This window comes from Glycine soja, chromosome 11, assembly GCF_004193775.1.
Source record: "Glycine soja cultivar W05 chromosome 11, ASM419377v2, whole genome shotgun sequence".
NCBI lineage: Eukaryota > Viridiplantae > Streptophyta > Magnoliopsida > Fabales > Fabaceae > Glycine > Glycine soja.
This window is the reverse complement of record NC_041012.1, coordinates 32,268,035-32,290,397: the sequence shown is the minus strand read 5'-3', so window position 1 is coordinate 32,290,397 and position 22,363 is coordinate 32,268,035. Positions and strand designations below refer to the sequence as shown.

General features: G+C 35.2%; 3 protein-coding genes across 3 annotated transcripts; 2 read left to right on the top strand and 1 right to left on the bottom strand.

Moving 5' to 3' along the window:
- Positions 1 to 486: 486 nt before the first annotated feature.
- Positions 487 to 2,642, bottom strand: LOC114373188. The gene is made up of 2 exons (XM_028330714.1): positions 2,286 to 2,642; positions 487 to 522 (listed from the first exon to the last, which is right to left on the bottom strand). Exons 1-2 carry the CDS (start codon positions 2,640 to 2,642, stop codon positions 487 to 489), a joined length of 393 nt encoding a protein of 130 aa, XP_028186515.1.
- Positions 2,643 to 3,382: 740 nt separating this feature from the next.
- LOC114377230 (ubiquitin-conjugating enzyme E2-17 kDa-like) lies at positions 3,383 to 7,382 on the top strand. The gene is made up of 4 exons (XM_028335660.1): positions 3,383 to 3,607; positions 4,176 to 4,303; positions 5,988 to 6,092; positions 6,976 to 7,382. The coding sequence occupies exons 1-4, from the start codon at positions 3,538 to 3,540 to the stop codon at positions 7,117 to 7,119; spliced, it is 447 nt and encodes a 148-aa protein (XP_028191461.1). The 5' UTR covers positions 3,383 to 3,537; the 3' UTR covers positions 7,120 to 7,382.
- A 2,316-nt stretch (positions 7,383 to 9,698) lies between these two features.
- Positions 9,699 to 11,306, top strand: LOC114373912 (pathogenesis-related genes transcriptional activator PTI6-like). The gene has a single exon (XM_028331486.1). The coding sequence runs from the start codon at positions 10,101 to 10,103 to the stop codon at positions 10,941 to 10,943; it is 843 nt and encodes a 280-aa protein (XP_028187287.1). The 5' UTR covers positions 9,699 to 10,100; the 3' UTR covers positions 10,944 to 11,306.
- The last annotated feature ends 11,057 nt before the right edge of the window (positions 11,307 to 22,363 follow it).

Here is a 22,363-nt window from a genome sequence, read left to right as displayed (position 1 = left end):
TGATTTAGATTGCCACATTGTTCATGAAAAGATTCACAGTGGCCTTCTCAAGCTCCTTCCTATTTCCTCTTCCATGTAGCTCGCGGACATTTTTACTAAGCCCCTAGCTCCTGTTGTGTTTCAACTTCTGGTTTCCAAGATGGGAATGTTGAATATCCATTCCCAGCTTGAGGGGGGCTCTTAGCATTTTCACATTGGCACGCTATTTTCATTTTACCATTTATCAGCTTTTCCCACTTCCCGCTTATATTCTTTTGTTAGATTAGTTAGATTAGTTTTCTGTTGTAACTAACTACATAGCTTCTCTACCAAGCTTCACTCCATCTTGTATATAAGGATACTGCTATATTCAATAAAGTTTAAGGATACTGCTATATTCAATAAAGTTGCTTAAGCTGGTTTGATCATATTGCTTTGCCCTTGCCTTTTTCTTTTCTCTGCATTTATCAATTTGTTAATCCTTGCTTCTTGAACAAACACCAAGGTTCATCTCATTCTTTTCAGATCCTCTATAGAGGCCCTCTACAAAAAGAAGAAAACAAATGAAACAAGAAATAGCCAAAGCTGTGTTTCATCGGAGACATAAATTATTACTGAATATAGAGATAAAATACTAGTATAAGGTACTCTTGCAGGACTATATACGGTAATGATAGCTAAAAGAAGATCATATGCAACATATTGATATAAATTCTAATCTTCCCTTTCGTTACCAAGAGAAGCAATGTTCCACAAAAATACAAGTGTAGTACTTTCCATCAAAAGTATTGTCACTCAATATAACTATCTGACTTGGACAAGCTTTGTTTCAGTTGTCTTAACTTTGTTGTGGGTTTCTGCACATGGGTGTTATTATAAGGGGTATTCTATGTTGGACATGAAAAACAACAAAGATTGTTCTGTCTCATCTGTTTCATTTATGTTTAATTATCATCCTTTTTAAAATTAAACTTGAAACAACAACACAAATATTTGTCAAGTTTAGTATTGTAACTTTTCGTAGAGATTTTTGCTTATTGGATTGGATCGTTTTGAAAAGAAAAATCAATCATCTCATTCAATCACTTTGATTTTGTTAATTAATCCTCCAACTAGTTTGATTAAAAAAAAAAAATCCAATCCAATATAAAACGACTTAAGTCTTGCTTTTTTTATTTAAAGAAAATATTAAATAAATGGTAACATTTATAATAAACATAGTAAAAGATAATTTAAGATATTAAATATCTTCTCTTTAAGTCAATAAACAACTAATAGTAGTATAACTCTTTAAATATATACTATTAAAAGTAAATTTATATAACTTAATAATTATACTTATGTACCTTTAATCAAATAGTTAAAAAAACTATCTTCAATCAAATATATTTTTCAAAAATAAATATAAGTTACTATATGATAATTTTATAAATATATAAAAAATAAAAATTTAAGCGTAAGAAGTAACATAAATTTATTTATAAAAATGTATTTGTATATATAACTTCAGTATGGATTGGATTTTGAAATCCAATCCAAATTTCGATCTAATCCAATAAAAAAAATTTGATTTCTTTAAATTTTGATTGGATTGGATCAGCTCATGAACACCCTTCATTTTTAGAAAATCAAACAAACACAATTTTCACATCTTTATCATAATTTTTTTTAACAAAATTCTAAATACACACTTTATTTTAGGAAAAAATTATTAATAATTAAAATATTTTACCTATGATTTTAGGGGGAAAAGGACTTGATAAGACCCCTGTACTCGATAGTTGTTTACTTGGTATCCAGAGAACTTGATCAATGTAATAAAGGGTGAAAATAGTCTACGCTACTTGATAAAGCCTATGACTAACCCATAGGGCCACATCAGACCTTTTCAGAAAATGGGTTAATCAAGTTTTTATTTAGTAAAATCTATTTAGTTAAACACATTAGATCTTAGGCCATTCGAAAAAACCCTTTTAGGCCTAAAAGACTAACTTATTTAAAAAAATTATTCATTGTTAGTATTATTATTATATTAAATTTGTTATAGTTTGTCTGAAATAAAAAATTAATAAACTCTCTAAAATGAAAAATTTGTCCGGTCCTGACTTGGGCCAATGTAAAAAATTGAAAAATTCGATAAAATAATAAGATAATAATTTTTCGTGAGATCCCTTTATAATTTTCGGTCTCAAGAAAATCATAAATTAATAATTCATAGAAACTGAAAAAAATATATTACTCAAATATGATTTAATAGTTGTCTGTTTTCCTTTAAAGTTCAAGTCTATTTTGAGTTTATCTCTAACTTTTCTTATTGCATCCAATAGCTCAGGTGTTGTATTTTTGTATTGTATCATAAAGTTGTGAAGAGTGTTCGACGCCATAAGTGTTTCCTTTCGTGTAACAGGCTCCAAAGACACCGTATCATCTTCGTCGTCATCCTCTGCATTGTTCTCAATGATAGTACCCACAATATCTTCTAAACTTTGAACCTCCGAACATGCTTCATTTTCACCTGGGTAGTTCATTAGATTGTAGATATCCATCTTATTACGATAGCCACATTGATTGATCATAGTCTCGAGGTCTTGAGTTTCTTCATCAAAAGTGGATTCATCCAAATTTCTTGCAACGTCACTAGCTGAACGAATTCTAAGAGACATAGACTAATTTGTCTTTTTGTTTGGTATATACAGTATAATTACTTAAAAATTATTTAAATTAATAATTATTAATTTATCGATAAATTAATAACTTTCTAAATTAATAAATTTCTTCGATCCTGACCTTATTAATTTATAGAATTTTAACTGTATTTTCGTCCTAAAATATAATTAAGGTAAGAGAGAAACTCTATCTTCTACTACAAAGACAAAAAAATATCTCCTAAAATGAAAGATATATATTATTAGAGGAAATATAAGATATGATCATATCTTTTCCTAATTACACCATTAGACGAGGGAGATTGAGAAAGATCTAATTTTAAATTTTAATCCAACCTACTTTCTTATACATGTTTTACCTTTATGCCAAGTTTTGAGGTTCAACAAAATCTGGTAAGAACAACAAATAAGTAAAAAATTTGAGTTGTTTGAAATAAAAATATTTTTTTTATAGTTTGTTTGAAATAAAAAATTATTAATAGAAAATACTCTTACTTTGAAGTTAAAGTATTTTCTATTTTATTATTTTCATATCAAACCTATTATTAATTTATAATACAATATCTTTAATAAAAAAATTAAAGTATTCCAGAATTAAACTTATAAATTATTAATTAATTAATTAAAAAGTAATAATACACACATTAAAAAAAATTATATTTTCAATTATTCATGTATTATCATTTTTTTTTATTTTTTTTATTCTCTGCACCTAACTTTCAAACGTAGGACCTTGATCCTAAGCTAAACGGAACCCTCTAGAACCCAAAGTTTTTCTCTTTCAATTCTTCCTCAGTCAATTCAACTCCCTTTCAATTTCAACCCTATCTCTGCTCTCTTCTTCTTCTTCTTCTTCATTTTTTGGGTCTCTCTGTTTACAAGCTTTTCAGTTATGGCATCGAAACGCATCGTCAAGGAGCTCAAGGATTTGCAGAAGGACCCTCCTACTTCCTGCAGCGCAGGTCAGAACCCTAAAATTAAACGCTACCAGTTTCAATTATTCAACCCTTTGTGTTATTTTCTGTGTATGCATGACCTTGTTTGCAAAATATCTTAAATTCGTATCTGTTTCTAATAATTCGTATTCTGATTCTGTTCTTTTGCCCCCTTCACCTTATATAATCATGCAATTGGACTGATGATTCAACAGAACAAAACCTAATCTATTGTTATTGTATTGTATTGTATCATTCTTGTGTCTCTGTTTTTATCATATTGGCAAGATGATGTGGTTTATGTTCTTCCTGTAAGTCATTGTTAATAAGTTGTTATCCAAAGGGCTTGGGGATCATTAGAGGAAGCAAGGTTTTATATTGCGATTGCATCACGGTCCTTGATGTTACAGAAAATTGCAGACAGATGCGTCTGTGACTTGAAATCGCGATCAAGGACCGTATTTTAAAACCTTGATTAGGAGTTTAGGCGAGCCTTCAGGGTTTCCTAATTGTTGAAGTTATTGATTTATGAAGGATAGTTTTTGTGATGTCTTTTTCTTGTGTTAACTTTGGAAGTTGATGTTGTCTATATCAGGTCCCGTGGCGGAGGACATGTTTCACTGGCAGGCAACAATCATGGGACCTCCTGATAGCCCATATACCGGTGGTGTATTCCTAGTTTCAATTCATTTTCCTCCTGATTATCCATTCAAACCACCAAAGGCAATAAGCTATCCTAGTTAGAGACTTATATTAATTTCTTCTATTATCTGTTCTTCTACTGTTGTAAACTATGCTGAGACTTGTTTCGATGTATATTGATATTGCATGGAAATAAGTTTGCACTGTCCCATCTTTATTTATTATTCTGTATTATGGAAAATGTATTTTGTGTGATGAGATTGTGCAGAGTGCAAACCAAATGGTAGTTTGGCTGTATGACTCCTCCTGTCCTCAATACCAGTGCAAGATCAAGCTAAATTCTTGATAAGTGATAACTTTAGCATGCAATATTGCCAGGTTGACTTTCCAAAACAGTTTATTGTGTGCCCATGATTGGTTTCTGATGGTATTGTGGATCAGTTCCTTGTTTTACTGGTGTACCCAGTCTTTCAAGTTCAGCAGCTTGTCAGGATCAGTTTTTCCATTATTGATGCAAATGCTGATATCCTTCGTTGTGGTAGTGGATTCAATTTTCTATGAAAGTATGAATATATAAAAATCAATGAAGATTAAATGATTTTTAAAGTTTGGAGTGCAGTCTAGATTCAACAATATTGAGATGGTGAAAATTGAAAAAATTATGATCATTGCAAAATATTTTTTATATGAAGGAACTTATTTTTCCTTGTGGCTTGGCTTTCTGGTTAATGATTCTGATTTCTGACTGTTGTGAAAGGGGGTTGTTTGCCATCCCTGGTTCCTAAAAGTGTCAAAACTAAGAGAGGAATGGAATCTCTTGGAATTTTAGGATATTATTTTCTATTTCTTCTGCTTGTTATAATATTATTCGAGTTTAATAAGCATACATTGTCATTTGTCAATGTCAAAGTTTTTACACTGTCAAGTGTCAACTAATCAGAAATCATCCTTGGTATAGGTAGTTTTAAAAGCAAACAAATTTATCATATATTGCGATTTGTGGTTAGGTAACAGTGTAAGAAACCTTTACATGGTTAGGACATATATTGTTTATTCTTGTTATTTTGTTGGGTTGGGGAGGGAGGAAGGAAATTTTCCTTAGGTGGTGGTGCCTCAGGCTATCTGAGTTGCGAAGCCACACACCTGTGGTGGTGGTGGTGGTGGTGCCTCAGTGGCTCAAATGCTCAATGCTCTGGTGGTCAAGGTGATGGCAATTGGTGACACTTGTGTATAGTGGTCGATACTCATAACTGCTCCTTCCATGAACACTAGTGCCTCCTAGCCCTATTTGCATTAATAAGAAAATTGATGTTTGTCACTAAGTATTATTTTTGCAGAGATACTGTGGGTGCCAGACTGCCAGGATTGTAGTTCTGTTCTGAAATGCTTTATAGGTCTTTTGTTTTTGGCCGTCCCTTTTTCTTCTTGCACATTGGTAAAGAATGGTGTTGGAAAATATTGCTAATAGCAAAATCAAATTATTGGGATGCTGTTCATGACAGCCATCACTTGATTGTTTAAATGTTGAGATTTCAGATGATTTTTCCTGTTGTTATTATGTCTGTTTCATTTTATTTTTTTTATATGCATTCTTTTTGTTCTTCTTGATGTGGTGATTTGGTAAATTTACGCACCCAAGTACAGTAGAATTGCCTAGTTTAATTTGCTCAAGATACTGGCTGGTAGTCAAGTTTGTTAATATCTTGAACATCTGTCATGAGTAATAGTTTAGAAATGCTGAATATAGCATCTTTGAGTACTGCAGGTTGCATTTAGGACTAAGGTATTCCACCCAAACATCAACAGTAATGGAAGTATATGCCTTGACATTCTAAAAGAACAATGGAGCCCAGCACTAACCATTTCTAAGGTTTGATATTACTTATCCTGTGTTTCTTGATATTTAATGATTTTGCACAAGGTTTCAGCTTGTGTTACTTACTGGTCATGTCTAGCTGTAATTTCTGTGGTACCATGTTCTTTTAGAAAGATTTTTCCATTCCACTTGTAAGAATTTGACAAATATGTATTTCTGGCATGTAAATTTAGAAAGATTTTTCCATTCCATTTGTAAGAATTTGACAAATATGTATTTCTGGCATGTAAATGCCTGTGCCTACTAAGTTCAGAAATACAAACCTTGCTAAATGTCTGGAAATTGGAGCTTATACTCAAATCAATGAGTCTAGCTTATTTTCATGCATAAAACTGTCTATGCGTGTGTTGTGTCCTTGTTTATTTTTGATTGATACAGATTGTTTGGAACCATTGTCTCATTGATGTTTTTAATGTCTCTTGAGAATCTAGTATAAAAAATTAACTAAAGATTTGTTTACCGTTTAGGTTTTAGAAGCTTATTGAGAAAACTGTGAACCATCTTAGAAAGAGTTATGTTATTCCCCCTTAGCATTCTCATGTCACTTTCTACAATAAGGAGAGAGAAAAGTGTGGAATAAGTTGAGTGATGTGGTGGAGATAGAGAAAAACATGATGTGAGAATGTGAAGTGGGAATAACATTACTCGGTTTTTAGAAATTTGTTCATAGTAGCAATTTTAGTACAGAATAAGCCCTAAAAATAAAATAGACATCTATTCTTTGTGTTGACTTGAGATATAATTTTCAAGCCACCTTGATGAGATAATCATATGATTCATAGAAATTGTAATGGACCTGCATATGATATGATGACGTCGACCTTATGTGTGATGGTGCTGCTTTGAAACTTGGAAAAACTAACATCCACTACTTTAGGTCCTTTTGTCCATTTGCTCACTGTTGACGGATCCCAACCCTGATGACCCGCTTGTGCCTGAAATTGCCCACATGTACAAGACTGACAGGGCTAAGTATGAAGCCACTGCTCGTAGCTGGACACAGAAGTATGCCATGGGATGATCATGCTCCTCCTTTAGCTGCACAATCATGATTTTTATGAAGAAACAAAATTTACTTTTAATGAATGTTTTATCTTTTTTTGTCAGTGTAAATCAACCATGGTAAGGGAATTGATTGTCACTTTGTGAATATTTCTTTGCAAGACATCGGTCATGGTCTCATGGAAGAAATTGTATTATAATGTCACAATTTTTCTGCTTGTTGACTAGCTATTCTAAATGATGGTAATCAAATTATAGTTAGGAACAGGTACTATCGGCTTATTGACGTGGAATTTGATCTTTTTGGGCTTGGGACAAAAAAAAATCTCGAGTGGGATTATAAAATCATCAAATAGACTCTTATTTTATTGTTATTGCTCACACCTTGAGTTCATTGTCCAAACTCCAAAGGGTCCTGAAACCATGTCAATTGTGCTTAAAAAAAGCTTGGCTCATGCAATCAATGATTCTCAAATTAGTGTGGGTTTGGGCAATTGTTTTGGTGACATGTAAGGACGCAAAATGGTACCCCCCCTCATCGAAATAAAGTTGTGAATGGTCACAAAATTCAGAGTTGTATTTTCGGCCATTCCAGGGGTTGAATTTATGTTTTTTTTTTTTTTATCTTTATACAGTTTTTTTTTTCTCAAAAGAACGATTAAGATTTTGTTAGTACCCACTAATCCATCAAGCGTTTCAACATTATCTGCCAAAAGTGAGTCATAATTTTGAGGAACAAGAATAGTCCTTTGGGAGAGTAAAAGTTCACTGTCGTGATTCTCGACACTGGACGTGTTTTATGCGTGCTGCACACTGGAAAATGAAAGGAATGGGCAATTAAATTGATAGGACTCCTTACAAAGTAAAAGAAACTCCCATTTTTGTTCCAAAATCATGCAAATGAGATGAAAAGACCCTTACACACTGGTGTACGATATTATTGGTTGACTTCAGAATTTAATATGTTTAGTACAGAAATATGCCGGCTGGAAACCACTAGCTATGCAGCATGAAAGAGACCCTTTTGAGGTAAGTTCATCACAACTTACAAGTAGCTTGAATTGAAGTCAATGGTTAATAATAATATAATAACAGTGGCAGAGAAAAGTTGGCATAAAAAAAGGCTAATTAGAAGAGTCATCACTTAATTAACAAGCAACAAGCACATAGAGGGGGGTCATAAGTTCATTCATCTGCGAATGCAAATTGTTGCCACAACGTAGATAATATTACACGTGCTTGACTGGCTAGCTTGCTTACATGTCTTTGCTTCCTCCTCAAGCCAAAACCCAACCTAACCAAAACTTTTTAAGCAATTTCCTCCCTAAAATACTTAGCCCCTTCTTATGATGTTAACATTTCCTTTCTATTGTTTAATTCATTCTTAGCTATTGTTCTTTTGCCTCTTTCCTCACATGATGATGATCAAAAGTAAACAAAAGAAATCCCAATTTCTCTTACTTTTTTTGTGAATGTCTCTTGTCAAATTTATTATCTCTTTAAGACGCCCACCCATATGAAAATTTCCCTTATTATTAATTCATAATTTCATCATTTTAGCACTAGTGATTCAATCAAATCTGAATAAAGGCAGTAGGTTCAAGTCCTATAATACTTGCAACACAGATCAAAGTTGCATTAGTGTGTGTTTGTTTTAATGTTTGAGGGATCTCAAACGGCCATTCCAGCACAAATAATAAATTATTATTTCTCACAGAATGACACCTCAAAATTCGTACAATCTGAACGGTCTTTAAATTATGTGACTATATTTGTTTCCTAATCACTCAAAAGTAACATTGTAATCTTTTGTGTGATTGATGTTCCAACTTACTCGGGTACTGTTAATAAAGGTATCCCGTCCCAGCAGTGTCTTACAGCGAATAGACAAACTGTGCAAAAAATTGTGCTGAAAATATATTACTGGCATCTGTTAGGTCATCATGGGTTGGATAAGCCCAATTCTCAACGGTATACTCTGCACTAGTCCCTCACTTGTACCTTTTCTTTTTATCTTGTTTCATTGATTTTTATTTTTTTTATTCATGTGATGCCACCGCTTTAAAAACAAACTATAAAAAGTCACGTCAATTTCCCAGTTTCAAGGTCATTGTAGGAAAAATGGCATTGTTCCAATGGAGCCATTGTTCTTCTAATCTCCAAATTAGAAAAATTCCACCAACATGGAACCCCGTCAATTGCGTGGTCTGAGATTCACCAACGTGGAAAGATGGCATCGTTCTTTCTTTGGACCTGACTTTGTTCACTTTCTCACTCTCTTGTAATGTACCCTCTCATTATCGTAAAATCAAAATTCAATTGCTAATAGTCTAGTAGAGACTACTACTATTTACACACACAAAATAAGGTGGTTTTGTTTCATTTTACGAAATGAACTATTAAGCACGTTTTGAATAATAATTTGGTCCCAAATTTGAAGGAGAGTTAACAAAAGATGAAAAAGGTGTCACAAAACTAAAATGATCATTATAGTTAGGAGAAGATGTTAAGAGAGGGTGAGGATTTTTCTTGGTGTTACCGACAGCGACATATACACACAAACGTACACATTATAGTGAGTCATGACCCTCCCCACTCACTCACACTTCCTCCATTAGTCCAATTTCCCTCTACTCTTCTTCACTCACTCTCTCTCTTTCTCTCTCTCTCTCTCCTTCAATTCGTTACCCAAATCCCCACCTTTTACGAGAAAAATATTTCCTTGATCCTCCAATGGGGACACACCCCGTGGTGCACCATAAATACCCTTTAATCCTACCTCTCTCTCTTGCTTTCTTCCCTTCACTCTCTCTCCTCTTTCCCGCCAACCTCACTCTATAACAACATTTCTCTCTCTTCCTTACCCCTGGAATAACCACCCTAGCAAATTACTACCATCATCTTATTTTTTCTTCATCATCCACCACTCTATTTGTCACTTGCTTTCATGCAATTAACACTTCTACCACCTTTTTTCATTTTCTCACTCTCTTCACTAAAATGAGTGACACACACCAACCTTTCATGTCCGTACAACCACCCATGAAGCTCCACAACCACCCATTTAACCCACAAGCCTCAAGCTCAAATTTTGACGGCGACCCACCATGCAAAACCGCCGGAAAAACAAAACCACCTCACAAGAAGCTCCTCCGGGTCATTCTCACCGACCACGACGCCACCGATTCTGACTCCTCCGGCGACGACGAAGACCCAAAAAACACAAGAAAACACAAAAAGGTGAAAAGACAAATTACCCACATCACCATAAACCTTCCCTTTTTCTCAAAATCCCCAACTCCAACATCAACACCTTCTTCTTCTTCGCTTGACCCGACCCGTTCGACCCGACCCAAGAAACGACTCGGCGTCCCTCGCCGCCGGAACAAGTTCCGCGGCGTCCGGCAGCGACCGTGGGGACGGTGGACGGCAGAAATCCGTGACCCGACTCAGAGAAAACGGGTCTGGCTCGGAACCTTCGACACGGCGGAGGAAGCCGCCGCCGTGTACGACGAGGCCGCGGTGAAGCTCAAGGGCCCTAACGCCGTCACCAACTTCCCCCTCTCCGCCGCCGAAAACACGGAACATGATACCCCTCCGCCGGAGACGGTGTTCTCCGGCGAAGGTCTTTCATCTCCGACGTCCGTTCTCACTTACTGCGACGGAGACTCGACGCCGTTCGACGGTTTTCGTTACGGCGAGGTCGACGCGTTCGGGTTTGAGTTTGACATCGACGCGCCGTTTAGTTTAACGGCCGTTAACTTAGGGGTGCTGAGTCAGCGGTTCGGGAAGGAAGAGTTTGGCGAGTTTGACCCGAACGAGTTCTTGACGTGGCCGAGTTAAGGGGCTTCTTTGTCATTTCGCGAAATATCCAGGGACTGGTTTAGTAATTCTACTAAAGTTCTTTTTGTCGTATTGTTTTGTCCTACGTGGAATTCCAAAACTACCCTCGTGACTAAAGAGTTTTTGTGCAGCTTAGAAGAGTGTTAGAGTGCTAGAGAGCAATAGAGTGAGAACAATTTCGTAATGGAAGTGGAAGAGAATTTTGTCCTATGTTAATTTGTGTAATTAAGCCTTAATTGTATTGTTATGGAGAAAGAGGATATGATGGAAAGTATTAGAAGGATTCTATTGTAGTTTCTTATATAATTTTATAAAGTAAAAATGTTAGTATTAATTAAAATTTAGATTATTATATTGTGACCATGCATGATTAGTTTTTTTTTTTTTTTTGTTTATTCTAATTGTGTAGGCATAATGCCTTGTTTGGTGAGGGCAAAACTAATTATTGCCTTTATGTTTGGGAGATTTTAGTTTTGAGATTCGCCTTGCGGGATTCTGTAGGTAGTTGTAGGGTACTAGAATGATTTGGTTAATTAATATCATTATTCCAATAAAGAATTGCCTATGCACATGCTTCAGATATTGTGTGCAAAAATAGGCAGAAAAACGTAAGGGAATGTCTTTATTTATTTTTTTATAAAATAAGAAGGGGATGTCTACAGGGAGAAAACATAATTAGAAACATCTCCTGCAAATTTAGCTTAGAATATTTTTCAACGTACTAGATTTTCTTCAATGTTTTTTATTTGATTTAATAGAAAATTGATAGTTGAATAATGGATATCATCAAAATAGATTTGAAACGTGATGGAGTATAAGTAACAATAATTAAGATTGACTAAAGGCAATGCTTATATGGGAGAAAGATAACTTTTTTTTTTCTTAATGAAATTTTCTTTAATTGAAAGGTAATGAGGCAATCATTCATATAAGTGTGCTCAACCGGGTCCTACTGTTTCAAAATCCAACTCTGTTATTTTCAGACCTATAGAAAAAATGGAATTCTGTTTCAACGCAAGGCTTACTCTGTTTCTAAAAGATACAGTCATTCTCAAGATCTTTTTGGTACGTAAAAAAGAAAATTGTAATCTTAACTTTTTTTATATAGACATTGTAATCATAACATTCATTAACTTAAGATGGACCTTTCAAAAAATAAAAGCTTAAAATTGGACAAATTAAAACCAAGAAAATTATTGATATTACGTGTCATTGATAATTAATATTTGTAACTCATACACTAATGTTTGTGTTAAGTTTCTATACCAAATAAAGTACACGGTCAAATCGAAGGGACACTTGATAGACCCAAGTTGAATATATTCTTCGGTCACGTATCTATATATGTCGAATAGTACATTTCAGTCTTCAATGTGCACGAGCAACAAACATCATTCAACTGTGATTATCACCACTAAATTTGTTTAAGGATAATAACTCAATTAGGAATACTTAAGCATGATTAGAAAGAGTATTGCTCAACTGCTAATTATGATGTGACAGGCCCACAGACCCCAGGCCCAACAAGGTTAGTAAAAAAAGGGGATGAACCCTCAGGTAAGAGGATTGATTTATTCTCATCTACTCATTATATATCATTAATAGCTATGAGTCAAACTCTCACTTAAGCGTCGGAGTGTCTTTTCCAAGTACCATTCCCTTCACTCTGTCGAATACTTATGCACCCGAATCCTCATCAATGAACAATAAGCAGGCAACCTTTCGGCTCTATAGACCCTTTGGCACAGTAGAAAACCCTTCAGCAGAAGGACGAGTACTTGATCCATTTGTGACATAAACATTTTGGTGCCCACCTCGGGCCAAGTAACATATATCCTGACCCTAAGAATTTATGGCTATAACCAGAATTAGAGTGAACACCGTTGTAATGGAGCAATCGGCTAACAATCAACACAACAAAGATGTTCACATAGAAGATCAAACCAACATGTCTTCCATAGTTAGGAGACTATAGGCACAGGTCCCCGAGATGCAAAAACATCATATCGAGGAAATCGTTGCCCTTTGGGACGAGAACACTCACCTCCAAGAGGCACATAGGTGATAATTGTTTTGTATATGTAAATTGTGTAATTAGATCACATAGAAATCATCTGATTTTCCCTCTTTTATTGCTTATTTTTGTGTTAAACATTAGGATTTTAACATCTAGTTTTTATCCTGTAGGTGCTAAAATTGGTAGATTTATAATATTTTTGGTGGTATACATTTTGTAGAGACACAACAGAAGACATGGAAGAGAGTTGAAGAACTGGAAAGTCTCGCTTAGCGTGCCACCCTCGCCCAGTGCACCATCCTCGCTTAGTGTGCCACCCGCGCTTATCACAAGAAATCACATGGGAAGCCAGATGTCATGTGCATGTGTGCTTAGCGTATAGTGCACGCTTGGTGCGTGGCCACTTGTCCAACTGAACATTTTGTGCTGCACTTAGCGTGCAGTCTCACTCAATGCACATTCAATATCGAAAAAACATGATTGTGTTGTATTTTAAAGGAAAAGGAGGGGGGAACAGACTTATCATTCATTCTATAGAGCATCAAAGGCTATGGCATGTCCATTGGAGAGAGACCTACTCATTTGAAGCTTTTCATTTCTTTTCCTCTCCATTGTCCTCTATTCTCTTCCACTACATTGACCCATTTTGTATTTATAAGTCTCTTATGACAATGAGAGGCTGAACCACCCATTGTTGGGAGCTTAGTAATCAAACACTCTTGATGTAATGATTATAACTATCTATTTAATTTTATTTCAGTATTATTGTCTCTTTTTTGTGCTTATTATCATGTTTGTAACTTGATCATCCATGCTCATGTAATGTTATAGGGTTTAGGCATTGGAAAATGTTTATCTCTTAAGAAATGGAAAAGAACATCTAAATAATCCATCTTTAGGGATAGAATGGTGTCATTTAGCCTATTTTATGCATCTATGTTCATAATGCAATTTGTCTAATTCATCTCTTAAGGGATTAGGGGAAAAATTAGGCAAGTTAGGCTCTTTCATGTGAGGAATCATGACTAGAGTATGCAAGTAGATGTAGGTGATAATTGAAATAATATTGAATAGAGAAAAATCAGTAACATTACATCAAAAGTAGTTTTGGTAGATTGAGCCCCCAACATGCCCGTAATTCTGCATCGACCATCCTTTCACTACTCCGAGTGTTTGTTTTTCTTGCTCTTGCACATGCTAGCTTTATAGTTAATTTTATGTCAAATGTACATTTAATGTCACATGTTACAAATATTCGAATGAATTCATTATTAATTGGTTAATAATGGGATATATACATAAACTCTAAGTACAACCAAAGTCCCTGTGGACCTCACACTCGATCTTATCATTTTAAAATACTACTTGAACGAATTGGTACACTTGCCAAGGAGTTAACAATAGGTCATGGCAACCTAAGGCTAATCTGCTGAGGGGAGGAGAGGCAGAATCAACCGCAATCGGCCTACCCCGAGCCACTAATCTGAGCATAAGTTTGGACGCTATCTCCCTGTCCTTCAATACCTTGGGAAGACAGTTGTCACAGTTCAAGAACCTTTTTCGTCCCTAGCATCATGTTGGCGAATCTTCCTTCCAACTGGAAGAACTTGACCATTGATAAGTATGACGGCATCACATACCTAAACGAGAACCTGAATGTGTACATTACCCAGGTGAGTCTGTACACCATGGATGATGACATCTTTGCCGAGTATTCCTGACATCACTAAAGGGGCAAATCCTTCATTGGTTCACACGGCTACCCCCAAACTTCATGGACTCGTTTGACACCCTGGTCGCTCGCTTTGACACATAGTTTTTTCCTACCTTGGATTCTTATCCTTGCAAAATTATGAAAGGATTTTTTTTGAGGAGGTTTTAACGAGGCAATCTCCAATAACCAACTACTAGTAAAGATCTTTCCCGATAGATCCTTGATTGTTTGTCTTTGTTCACAAGTTGGCAAGTTCAAACTTACAAACAGTTCCCTCCTGAGTACCCTCCTAGGCCGAGGTCAAACTTCGAAAGCTCGCAAATAGTTCCTTCCCGAGTACCCTCCTCGACCAAGGTCGAACTTCAAAAGCTCGCAAATGGTTTCGTCTCGAATATCCTCCTTGGCTAACGTTGAACTTCATCAAACTTACTTATGTTTCCCTCCCGAGCACTGTCCTTGGCTAAGGGTAAGTTTAATCGAATTATTTATTAAGAAGACTCGCGATTACTTAATGTTACAATGCGGCTACAACTATTCAAACTACATGACCTATGTTAACACTTGTTACGCTTCAGCTAAACTTATGCAATTTCTCTTTATCACTTCTTCATCAAATACATCATCATTCAGCCAAGGATGAAATCTGAAAACTCATTAATCAACTAAAAATACAATTCGTCTGAGTTTATTAAAGATATCGGTTAAATTTAAACTTACGCAATTTCATTGATAATCATTTGGCCGAATACATAAATAAAATAGGTGTTATTAACAAATCGATACTTGGAAGAGAAAATTTTTCATTCATAATAGGCTGAAAACCAACAGTTACAAAAGGTGGCTAGAGATCAACATATATATAAAAAAAAGGCCGAAGATTGAAAAAAAAAAAAGCTGAACAAAAAGAAGAGCAAGCCTAAGAGACTCAATCCCACTCTTCACTTTCAGAATCCTTAACCTCCTCAACATGCAACTCCTCAGCTGGGGTCGCCGACCTCTGGGGTGAAGGAGTGTAACAATCATCCCTTTGCTTCTTTGAAATAAATAAATAAATAAAATAAAATAAGATTAGGTCATTGAAACTCACTATATAAAGGAACTTAAACCACGAGCAGCTTTGTAAAAGCATTTATGTTTTTTTTTCTCTGACTCTCAAGAACCCTAACAGAGCAACCGGAGGAGGAGCTCTGAAGAGTACCATAAACGCCATCATTGCTAACAGAGAACACTTGAGCGACTATCTCGAGGTAAGGGATGAGTTACTCACGTTTGAGGATTAGAATGAACATGTGTAGGGATTCTTAGAGGATCGATTTTTGGGTTATTTTGAGTTGTTTTATGAAATTCAATTATGTTTTTATGTTTCAATCGCGGATTGACTGTGTTTGATGGGCTAATTGGTGTTCTAATGCAAATTTTTTGTAAAATTGATGTGTTCTTGTGTTGAGTGTGTATCTTAAAAATTGGGATTCTTTATAATTAGCATAAAAATTGTGTGGTAGTGATTTTGTTTATACCAGATTTATTGGCCTTTCAATCTTGTTAATTTCTTTTTTTCTTTTTTTTTTTTTAAATTTTTGACGCCGCAGTGTATACATGTACACATATTGACACTTTTATTTTACAAACTTTATATTTTCTTTCACGTACGTGACTTCTCATCATGAAATTCATATGTGCAGTGGTTATTGGATAATTGAATTGACTAAAGCCATTTGAAGAAATTGACTAAAGCTTTATTCACATTGTAATTAGGCATTTGCTTGATGTATGTGACTTGTTGATATATGTTTAGGATATAGGTATGCATGTTTTCCATGTAAATCAATATAACTATATAAATTTTTTATTTGTTATATATATATATATATATATATATATATATATATATATATATATACTTAATAAGCTTTTAATGTATTTATATTAATGTTTTAAGTACGTTAATTACTATATACATATTAATATTTATAATACATTTAATTTCTTATAAATTTATTTTATGTGTTTTTTATGCACCGATATACATATAATATTTATCTAATGATATATATATAATTATTGCTATTATTAATTTTATATATATATATATATATATATATATATATATATATATATATATATATATATATAGTATTGCATGTAATTGTATAGTGGTATGTTATATATATTTCATACATGTAAATATATTTATAAGTCTTGAAGTTAGATGTGTTCTATTATTATTATTATTATTATTATTATATATGCTTATCTAATTGTTAAGTATATTTTGTAATTAGTTAAATTGTGAGATGCTAAATTGTAGACATGAGATATGGTTATAAATGAATGTGTGATTAATACTTGATGTGATATTATTTGTGTTGTGAGTTGTGAATTATACAATAATCTGACTGGTATTTACCTTGAGAAAAGTTTTTATGCGCAGTGTTAAAGGAAAAATGTAGGATTCCTATTTAGGATCCTGAAGGGTTAAACTCTAGCACAACGTGTTAAATGTGTTTGAAAACATAAGTGTGAGGTCGTGAGTATTGTATAATTCATGAATAGTGTATGCGTGCAAAAATTGTTTTAGGGGTTGGACCTGAATTAGGAAGGTGAGACCCAAACGGATTTTTCGAAGTCTAGGCCTTAGGGGTAAAGACACTCGGTTTGAGTGCTCCTTTAAGCTTATGTTGATCTCATGTGGTTGGAACATTCTCGCAAAATAGAGTAACCCTGACTGGTCATCTTATGATTTTACTTAGTGAGAGTGACCTGACATAGCCATTATGTGGTGTGTCTAGTTATGTACTCCTAAACGCCTTAGTATGATTTTTCACTGACATGGTACCGCATTGCATATAGGCTTGAGTCTTAGTATAATTGTTGCATGACGCCTGTGAATTTTTTATTATGAAATCGGTGAGTGTTGTTATTCCTTGATTGAATGTGTGATTCATGGGTAATGTGATGGGTGATTGAAATATAAAATTTAAATGATAAAGTGGTGAAATAACGTGGATTGAATTAAGTTGAGTTATGTTATAAATAGTTGTATAATGTATTTTTGCTTATGCTTTTATTTATCCGTATTTTATTTATAAATGTGATAACTCACTCCCGATGTGTGTTTGTGTTTGGGCTGATTGTCATTTTGTTTCAGGTGAGCCAACATATGATGAGTTCCATGTTGGAGATGGAGAGACTTAGCCTGTGATAAGGATATGCTCTAATAAATGTGACATCGGGGCATAGGATTTTACTTCATATGTTATAATTACATGAGTGATATAATTGTTTTCTGTTTTATTTTATTTATTTATTTATTCGGAATGGGCGGCCTTGTTTTGAGCTGGGATAACTTTATCTTTTATTCGAACAAGTTCTACTATGGTTTCACTAAGTGGATGTGAACCTTTAATCCTTTTGAATTGTTTTAAATTAAATTTGTTTTAAAAAAAATTAATTAATTTCGTATGGTTTTCTTTCCTTTTATTATTATGTGTTTAAAAAATTTTAAATTAATTATGTATGATTTTATTTCCTTTTAGTATTTATTTATATTTGTGAGGGTAGAGGGTGTCACAAGGAACAACTTCATCCTCTGGGATGTCATCAATCAATGCTAGCTCCCCTTCATAGATATCTTTGTTGATGTCAAATACCTCATGGTCTAAGACCTCACAGAGATGCATCACCATCCGAAGGCAATGGTTGAAATTAGCCTCAGGCGTGTTATAGACATCATCAAAATGCCTTCTGTTGGATCCTTCATTCTCAGCGTTTGCCTCCTTCGCCTCCTTCTTGACATCATCAAGGCCCGATCGGAACCTAGCAGCTTTAGTGTCCTGAGACCTCATCGAGGCCTCGACAGCTGAGGCACACGTCTCCTACCCTTTAGCGTCATTTGTTAGCAAAAGAACCCAATCCTCAAGTCTCTTGTTGTCACCAGCCAACTTCATGTTGGCCTAAAATGCCAAGTTCAATGAATCCTCAGCCTTCGAAAATTAGTACTTTAAGGCGTCGGTGTTGGAGGAATCTTGAAGATGTTAGGAAATGGTCGACACCCTAGAAAGCAAGGCCCAAAAGTTGGCCTAGTTGGCGATGCCATCACTTCGGCTAAGCACTTAATGCCTATGCTAATAAATCGCTTCTGGATGGACGAGACGATCTAGTCGGAATGAGTTATGAAAGAAGCCTTGATTAGTCAAGGCCAAGATGCTACCTAGAGTGGTGGCAATGACTAGTTGAAACCCAAGCACTAGCTGCCTCATCCTCTTCTCTTGAGAGGAACCTTCTCGGTGCTCGGAGGTTCCCCCTAACTCCTCCAGTGTTCCCACTGGCTCTGCTTCTTGTGTTTTGTTTCCCCTTCCACATCTGTCAAAACTTCACAAGGTCCCGGTGTCGGGTTGGCAGTAGTAGTTGGGGAAGGTCCACCAACAGTGACAATCCGAGCCTGCATGGCCTAACAGAAGGCATTCATGTTGGTGTTGATTTGCATCATGATTCCTACAAAATAACACAAGTGATAAATTTTGCAAGTTAGTGCAAGAAATGGAAATATACAAAAAAGAAATGAAAACTAACCCATAAGGTCCCAAATAGGATCCTGAGAATGAAGAAGGGCCACAAGACGCTTAGTAAGTAGTTATCGAGGGAGAGATTCAAGGAATGAAAGGTCTTAGTGTTCATCATCATTCAAAAACTCCTTTGGGTACTTGTTGTACTACCGAGGACATAGTTATCAGTAGAAGGGGAATTGTGGATTCCTCGTTGAGTCATAAAAATGATCTTTCTCAGCAAGAGGCCTTATGGTGACTTTCAAGTAACCAGGTTTTAAAATTTTTATAAGAGGAAGTGAAAGGGCAGAAGAGTGGACACTTCAGCAACTAGATCAGTGATATCCACTGAGCCTTTTCCCGTGGACGGTTGCAAAAGTAATGCAGGAACAGTTTGGGCGTTGCTGACCCAAAGTTATATAAGAAAAGCGCTCGAAATGCCTACATGGCCGTTCAACTGATTGGGTGCAGTTGCGCCAGTGCGACACCCATAATGAAACCATCAAATAGGACCCTCACATGTAGATCATGGAATATGCAATCATACATGTATAAGAAGTCCTGTTTCATCCCTTTTTAATTCATGAACACGAACTCCGCGGGTGGGGTGGTGTCTGACCAAACCACGTAAAGAGTGATTAGGCACGTCTCTGGATCTGTCATGTCACTGATTGGACATCAATTGATGAGGTTGGACATGTATGATTGGTGATTATAATGCAAGAAGTAGGTGCCTATCTCTTTGTCGACCCAAGTATACTTTAGAAGAGTGATTGGGGGAGGCAGACACCTCTTCTTCAACACTGGATGCTTCTTGAGTCGAGAAGACGTACCCGTCTCGGCAGCGGTGGCAACCATTAGAGCCACAATGCTTTTTCCTACCTTCTTAGCAGCATTTGGCGGCAACTGACTCAAAAAAGTCGACAGGTTGCTAGACCCCTCGGTTGTTGAGGGGCCAGCCGAACTAGGGAAAACCAATCCCAAGGAGTGGGAATCGGACGACGCCTAAAAAATTTTGTCGTCGAAGCCTTGCACCTCAGACTCGCCTCCAACTGACTCTCTCGATGACGAGCCTTCAACTGACACCATTATTATGTACCTCACAAGAGAATTGATTTTTGAACTACTCAGTTGAGAGCAAAATGAATTGTTCGACTTAGAGTAAAGAAGCAAAGATTAAAAGTGAAGAGTGAGGGGAGACTTCCCTTATATAGGAGTTGGGTCGGGAGTAAAGCCCAACTGACAACATCTTCCCACTGTTCGATCAAAACGAATCTACGACCAAGATCACGCAACATTTGGAAGCCCAATGTGGGAAGGTCAGCAAACGTTGATAGCAACCCTTACATCGACAGTGTAACGATCACTTCATGGCAATAAGATCGCGTAATTGTCACGAGAGGTAACCGTTTCGACATGTAATAAAGCCCTTCTTTTCAGCAAAGGCCAAAAAGGGGATCAGGGGGCTAGTATACCAGATAAAGTACATAGTAAGACTGAAGGGACACCTAACACTCCCAAACCGAACCCATCATTTGACCACATATCCACATATGTCGAACAGTACGTCCCGACCTTTAGCATGCATAAGCAACAAGCATCATTCGGTTGCGATTATCACCACTAATTAGGGATACCTAAGCATGATTATAAGGAGTATTGCTCAACTAGTAATTATGATGTGACAGGCCCACAGACCCCAGGTCCAGCAAGGTTAGTATAAAAGGGGTGAACCCCCTAAGTAAGAGAACTGATTCATTCTCATCTACTTACTATACATCATTAATAGTCCTGAGTCAAACACTCACTTGAGTAAACTTGATGAACTTTCACTTCACCTAACTCCATTATATCTGGTGCTACTTTTGAAAAAACAAATGATTTTTGAAATTAATCATATAAATGTATGGGTAAATATTATTAACTTAGAAAAAAGAGTTCACGAGAATTAAAAAAAAACTATTATATTAATACATGAAATATTGATTAAAGATAATATTAAAAAAATATTTAATGTAGTAATGATTTTGTAGAACAACTTATATCTTGAAATAAATATTTTTTTGAAAATGACATATTTTGCAACAGAGGAAACTTACATTACTACTTGTAAAATCTTATTATGCAAAACTACCCATACTTAAAAAGTCCAGCTCATTTAATGAATAATAATCTTACTCTCCTTGTCAACAATTTTCATAGATACCCACTAATTACCATCTCAAAGTGTAATAATTTTCTTTGAATTCGGGAGTTGAGAGTTTAGTCTAGGAAAAGAAATGAAGAGTATTCCAACTGAGAATCAAACTTGATTACTCTTTCAGCCTAGTCCAACCCATAGCCTATTGCAACTCTTTTAGCCACTAAAGCAATTATAGGGCAACTTAAAATAAATATTATTTGATTAACCATAGTTTAAAGACATGGATGGAAACAGGAGTGTGGGGCCCTAGAGCCCACAAAGAGGTGTCTGCTTGTGGTTGATAAGAAACTAATAAATATATGGTGGGCTAACTTGTTGGCTCATGTTTCTTCATAGTGTAGTGTTGTGTTCTCTCAAATGGCCTTGGACCCCCCAACTCAACATAGTGGCTGTTAATGGCTTAGACACTCTTAAACTTCAAAGGGAAAAAGGAATTTGGCTTGCTTGGACGTCACGGAACAGGTGCATTGACCCAACGTGATTGACCTCTTATTTGCTTTCATTATGTTCCAATCCGATAAAATTATATCGGCTTAAAATAAGATAATTAAATCTCAAATTTTAAGCATATTAATAAAAAAATATTTATTTTTAGTTTTTATAAAGTAAAATATTACATATGTTGACATAAGCCCTAACATACAACTTTTTGATTTAAAATATAAAAAAAAATCTTCACAAATTTTAATTTAAGTTTCATCTCAAATATTAAGCATATTAATAAAAAGTATTTATTATTAGTTTTTATAAAGTAAAATATTACATATGTTGACATAAAGCCCTAACATACAACTTTTTGATTTAAAATATGAAAAAAATCCTCACAAATTTTAATTTAAGTTTCACTCATCATTGATAGGCCAAAGTCAAATCAATATGAATAATAAAGCTATTTCTTCAAATATTTGAGGTAATTACATATTCAGTTTAAATTTAAGACTA

Bases quoted from the DNA above. Each gene is read 5' to 3' on its own strand.
- LOC114373188 (XM_028330714.1), bottom strand. From the start codon at position 2,642: ATGTCTCTTAGAATTCGTTCAGCTAGTGACGTTGCAAGAAATTTGGAT. The intron at 523-2,285 runs GTTAGAGATAAA...TTCTTTTTGTAG, and splicing joins TATTGGATGCAATAAGAAAA to AGGGCCTCTATAGAGGATCT.
- LOC114377230 (XM_028335660.1), top strand. From the start codon at position 3,538: ATGGCATCGAAACGCATCGTCAAGGAGCTCAAGGATTTGCAGAAGGAC. The intron at 4,304-5,987 runs GCAATAAGCTAT...TGAGTACTGCAG, and splicing joins ATCCATTCAAACCACCAAAG to GTTGCATTTAGGACTAAGGT. The intron at 6,093-6,975 runs GTTTGATATTAC...CCACTACTTTAG, and splicing joins CAGCACTAACCATTTCTAAG to GTCCTTTTGTCCATTTGCTC.
- LOC114373912 (XM_028331486.1), top strand. From the start codon at position 10,101: ATGAGTGACACACACCAACCTTTCATGTCCGTACAACCACCCATGAAG.